The sequence below is a fragment of the Oncorhynchus nerka genome, linkage group LG14 (genome assembly GCF_034236695.1).
Source record: "Oncorhynchus nerka isolate Pitt River linkage group LG14, Oner_Uvic_2.0, whole genome shotgun sequence".
Classification (NCBI taxonomy): domain Eukaryota; kingdom Metazoa; phylum Chordata; class Actinopteri; order Salmoniformes; family Salmonidae; genus Oncorhynchus; species Oncorhynchus nerka.
In genome coordinates, this window is record NC_088409.1 from 60,335,933 (window position 1) to 60,342,245 (window position 6,313).

General features: G+C 42.8%; 1 protein-coding gene across 1 annotated transcript in view; it reads left to right on the forward strand.

The window, feature by feature from the left end:
• Positions 1–6,098, forward strand: part of LOC115141589 (leucine-rich repeat-containing protein 75A-like) — a 35,497-nt gene extending 29,399 nt beyond the window's left edge. Inside the window, 1 exon segment of the mRNA XM_029680601.2 lies at positions 3–6,098. Within this exon segment, the coding sequence (XP_029536461.2) occupies positions 3–634 (632 nt within the window). The 3' untranslated portion in view covers positions 635–6,098.
• Positions 6,099–6,313: the final 215 nt, after the last annotated feature.

Here is a 6,313-nt window from a genome sequence, read left to right on the forward strand (position 1 = left end):
CCGGCTGGAGACCCTGGCCCTCAACGGCAACCGGCTGACCCGTGCCGTCCTCAAGGAGCTGACGGACAGCCTGAAGGACCCGGCCAGCTTCCCCAGTGTCACGTGGATCGACCTGGGCAACAACGTGGACATCTTCTCCCTGCCCCAGCCTTTCCTGGTGAGTCTGAGGAAGCGCTGTCCCAAGCAGGGCAACCTGCCCACCATCCTGGAGTTTGGTGAGAGCCAGGCCAGCGAGCCCGAGGGGAGGGTGGGGGATGATGACGATGACAAGGATGACATCAACAGGACAGAGAGCATGGATGAGCTGAGGTCGGAGGTGGAGGGGGAGATGGACGGAGAGACGGAGATTGAGGAGATGATGGAAGAGTTGTTGGACTTTGACCTGGAGGTGCAGGGGAAGGAGGACGAGATCGAGGACAGCATGTGGACAATGGAGGAGCAGAGGAGGGAGGAGACAAGGGGACAGGGAATTAAGAAGATGGTGGAGAGGGCGGAGCTAGAGGAGGAAGACACACAGAGTCAGTCTTCCCACTTGTCGTGCTCCAGCCAATCGCAGCATTCTTCTGGAGCGGTTGAACTGATGAAGGAGGAAGAAGGAGAGGAGGGGACTGATCACTTAGACCCCCTGACCTGAGCAAGAACCCCGGTCCACTCTGCTTGGAACTTCCCCTCCCACGTTTTGTCTAGAATGAGAAGAGAGCAGTACCAGCAAGCAGTGAACGTTCGTATAACGTTAGGTAACGTTCTTGGAATGCATAGGTAACCGGAAATTGTTTCCTGGGTTGGACATCTGGGGGAGGGGCTCTGTCATCTCAACCGACTGGAATGGTTCCGGAATAACCAACCGATCTGGGTGAACTGTTCGTCCACAGATGCACAGTTTAGGGAGATGACAATCCAGGTTGAAAGCGGACGTTTGTGATAACTCTTATTGTTGTTTCATTATGAATTAGGATTATAATCCTCTGTAGTAAAGAGTAATAGATATATTATATATCAAATGTAGAAAACAAATAAACATTTTCTAATGTACATGTGGCTATGTCATATCTGGCACGTATGAGATATTTCGTTCAGGTTTTACTCCCTGCTCACCCTGTCCTATAGATGGATGAATGCCTATGTGCCTGTCACTTGTTCCCCTCTTGGTGGAGAGACTGTATGTCAGAGAGAGAGACAGACAGATGGCTGACGGATGGACAGACAAACAGACTGGTAGAAAGACAGAAGAAGAGCGGTAATTCCCTCTGATACTACAGTACGTCTGTCTCTCTATCTCTCTGACCAGCGCTCTCTTCACCAATCCTACCTACCCAGTATTTTTTTATGCATATGCATGCTCCAGTGTGTCGATTTCCGATGTGATCTGAGTGCAGCGAGAGTACCTTTTAAACAAGTGCTATTGGCGGAAAGAATTGATGGAAACCAACAAAAAAAAGATTGGTTGAAAGGCGGGTTAAAAGATGCTGACTATAAGGCTCATGATTGTAAAGCATGTGAGGGAGGAGTCTGTTACTGTGACGAAAAGCACTGTTTAGGCTAAGGAAAAGGGCATAGGTGCTACGGTGACCGGCGCTACGGCGACAGGAGCTATAACAACCCATCTTTAGCAGCCTCACTTGTTCCCTTTATCCCTGCCAGTCATGTCGAGTGCACGTATCGCTTATAACCGTTGTATCAACACGTTTAATGGGATTCTGTTGTGTGGTTACGACAATGCCATCTAACATGGACTGTCTCTAGGCTACGGCTATAGAACATTCCCTCATTCTCAGTGAATATGGAGCTCTCGCACAGCGTATGTTTCCCCATTTGTAACAACGGTCGAATAAAACGCTTTGAGAATTAGGATTATGCGCTTCATCTCCTTTGTTAATTGTGTATGTGAGGTACCTTATGCCTTTAAGGGTTATGTGTCAGCCGAGGTGAATGCAATTGGGTCCAGATATTCAATGTCAGTTCTCAGAAGTGTAATTCCTCAAAAACTATTATCATCCCCCAAAACAGATAGACATTTGTGCTGATAATGTGGTTACTACACTGTAAATGAGAAGAGTGTGTATTCTGTTCACCCGGGCTACTCCTGTCTGAGACATGTCTTATTCATTCAAGTCTTTCTGATTTCAGGGAGAGTCCAGTTGAACACAACGTTGTGTGTATGTGGGCCTGTAGGAGATGTCATAGACAAGTTCACTGTCTGTGTTCCACTGTGTCTCCGATGAATTGCTCTGTGCGAGTGCTTTGTCTGTCGGGGTGCCGTCTCTTGTGTCTCGGTGGCTGGTTTTGGGAGTACAGACTCAACTGCTTCCTTAGGCCCCCCAGACGGTGTGTAACAGTCACCAGAGACACTGCTAACAGTGATGAGAATTGGAAGACGTTTCTCTGGAACTCAGTACATATTATCTGTCATACTGAGGAGATGTGATAATGCAGTTTCTTTGTATACTACCGGTAAAAACTTTTAGAACACCTACTCATTCAATTTTTGTATGTTTTTTTTGTGACTATTTTCTACATTGCAGAATAATAGTGAAGGCATCACACCTATGTAATAACACACATGGAATCATGTAGTAACCAAAAAAAGTGCTAAACAAATCCAAATATATTTTAGATTTGAGATTCTTTAAATAGCCACCCTTTGCCATGATTACATATTTGCACACTCTTGGCATTCTCTCAACCAGGTTCACTTGGAATGCTCTTCCAACATTCTTGAAGGAGTTCCCACATATGCTGAGCACTTGTTGGCTGCTTTTCCTTCCCTCTGCGGTCCGACTCATCCCAAACCATCTCAATTTGGTTGAAGTCGGGGGATTGTGGAGGCCAGGTCATCTGATGCAGCACTCCAACACTCTCCTTCTTGGTAAAATAGCCATTACACAGCCTGGAGGTGTGTTGGTTATTGTCCTGTTGAAAAACAAATGATAGTCCCACTAAGCCCAAACCAGATGGGATGGTGTATCGCTGGAAAATGCTGTGGTAGCCATGCTGGTAAAGTGTGCCTTGAATTCTAAATAGATCACAGTGTTAACAGCAAAGCACCCCCACACCATAACACCTCCTGCTCCATGCTTTACGGGGGGAAATACACATGTGGAGATCATCCATTCACCCACACCGTGTCTCACAAAGACACGGCATTTGGAACCAAAAATCTCTAATTTGGACTCCAGACTAAAGGACACATTTCTACCAGTATAATGTCCATTGCTCGTGTTTCTTGGCCCAAGCAAACCTCTTCTTATTATTGATGTCCTTTAGTAGTGGTTTCTTTGCAGCCTTTCGACCATGAAGGCCGGATTCACACAGCCCCCTTTGAACAGTTGATGTTGAGATGTGTCTGTTACTTGAACTCTGTGAAGCATTTATTTGGGCTGCAATTTCTGAGGCTGGTAACTCAAATGAACTTATCCTCTGCAGTAGAGGTCACTCTGGGGCAAACTACCTGCCCTCCAGGACACCTACAGCACCCGATGTCACAGGAAGGCCAAAAAGAGATCACCAAGGACAACAAACACCCGAGCCACTGCCTGTTCACCCTGCTATCATCCAGGAGGCGAGGTCAGTACAGGTGCATCAAAGCTGGGACCGAGAGACTGAAAAACAGCTTCTATCTCAAGGCCATCAGACTGTTAAACAGCCATCACTAACATATAGAGGCTGCTGCCAACATACACACTCAAATCTCTGGCCACTTTAACAAAGGTATAAAGGTATCACTAGTCACTTTAAATAACGGCACTTTAATAATGTCTACATACACTACATTACTCATCTCATATGTATATACTGTATTCTGTACCATCTACGGTATCTTGCCTATGCCGCACGGCCATCGCGCATTCATATATGTATACATACATATTCTTATTCATCCCTTTACACTTGTGTGTGTAAGGTAGTCGTTGTGAATTTGTTCGATTACTTGTTAAATATTACTGCACTGTCAACTAGAAGCACAAGCATTTCGCTACACTCACATTAACATCTGCTAACCATGTGTATGTGACCAATCAAATTTGATTTGATTTTGGGTCTTCCACTCCTGTGGCGGCCCTCATGAGAGCTAGTTTCATCATAGCGCTTGATGGTTTTTGCGACTGCACTTGAAGAAACCTCCAAATTTCTTGAACATTTTCCGTATCGACTGACTTTCATGTCTTAAAGTAATGATGGACTGTAGTTTCTCTTTGCTTTTTTGAGCTGTTCTTGCTATAATATGGAATTGGTCAATTACCAAAAAGTCTATCTTCTGTATGCCACCCCTACCTTGTCACAACACAACTGATAAGCTCAAATGCAATAAGAAGGAAAGGAAATTCCACAAATGAACTTTTAAGAAGGCACACCTGTTAACCTTTTGCGACGAGCAATCCCGGATCCGGGAGCGTAATCCTAGCCTCAAACGAATTAGCATAACGCAGCGGACATAAATACCCCTAGAAACTTTTCCTATTCATGAAAATCGCAAATGAAATGAAATAAATATATTCAAACACAAGCTTAGCCTTTTGTTAACAACACTGTCATCTCAGATTTTCAAAATATGCGTTACAGCCAACGCTAGACAAGCATTTGTGTAAGTTTATCATGTCATAATGCTATGCTAGGCTCTGCTGGCAGCAGGCAACATTTTCACGAAAATAAGAAAAGCAACCAAATTAAATAATTTACCTTTGAAGAACTTCAGATGCTTTCACTCAGGAGACTCCCAGTTAGATAGCAAATGTTCCTTTTTTCCAAAAATATTATTTTTTGTAGGCGAAATAGCTCCCGTTTCTACATCATGCTTGGCTGAGAAATCGCCCGGAAAATGCTACAACTATAACGCCAAACTTTTTTCAAAATTTGCTCCATGATATCGACAGAAACACGACAAACGTTGTTTAGGATCCATCCTCAAGGTGTTTTTAACATATATATTCGATAATATATCCGTCGAGGCAATTGGTTTCTCAGAAGAAGCGATTGGAAAAATGGCTACCTCAGTATTTTACGCAAGATTTTCTGCGGGAGACACCATGTGACCACTTCTTATATATGGTCCCTTACGGCTATTCTTCAATGGAAATGTGTAAAAAGACGTCACAATGCTGTAGACACCTTGGGGAATAAGTGGAAAACGTAAGCTCATTCGTAGCTCATTCACAGCCATATAAGGAGTCATTGGCATGAGGCGGTTTCAAAAAATGTGGCGCTTCCTGGTTGGATTTTTATCTGGGTTTCGCCTGTAACATCAGTTCTGTGGCACTCACAGACAATTTCTTTGCAGTTTTGGAAACATCAGTGTTTTCTTTCCAAAGCTGTCAATTATATGCATAGTCGAGCATCTTTTCGTGACAAAATATCTTGTTTAAAACATTTTTATCCAAAAATGAAAATACTGCCCCCTAGTTAGAAGAAGTTCATTGAAATGCATTCCAGGTGACTACCTCATAAAGCTGGTTGAGAGAATGCCAAGAGTGTGCAAAGCTGTCATCAAGGCAAAGGGTGGCTATTTGAACAATCTCAAATTTAATATATATTTAGAGTTGTTTAACACTTTTTTGGTTACTACATGATTCCATATGTGTTATTTCATAGTTGTGATGTCTTCACTATTATTATACAATGTAGAAAATAGTAAAAACCCTTGAATGAGTAGGCGTTCTAAAACTTTTGACCGGTAGTGTATACTTGTTTGTTTGGGAATCTTTGTTTGTTTGGGAATCTCTGGCAACTCTCTCCTAACTGTCCACAGTTACTGCCCACAGGACTGCAATTCCCCCTCCCAAACCAGTGGATGATTATTAGTGGAATATTAAATCAAAACAAGCAAAATGTGCCTGGGTTTAAAAAAAATCAAAAATACAAATAAACCAAAGGTGTGTACTGGAATTTCTAGACTTGTGTGTACTTGAATTTTTGAATTATCTCTCTCTCTCTCTCTCAAGGGAAAATGAGTTATTTTCTCTGTCTCTCTGTCTCGCTCTCTGTTCCTTGCTCTCTCAGTTTAGGTGATGAATTGTAAAGGAAACTTCTGTGTATTTCCATGAAATGAAAACCAAGTGACTTGCTGTCTTGCCAATGCGATGAAATAAAAACCTTAAATACTGTATTCTGGTAAACATATGTTTCTTCTTTTTCTGCATGTTTTCTTTATTATACTATCAGTCTTTCCCCTCTTCTTGGTCTCATTATATTGTAACAGATTATGAATAAAATGCCTGAGCAGTGAGCTGCAGTAAATAATCCCTAATTCTCTGCCTGAAAATATTTTGGAATGTTGCCTTGGACTTCAGCTCCAAATTTCCTCCCAAAGCACTTTTTT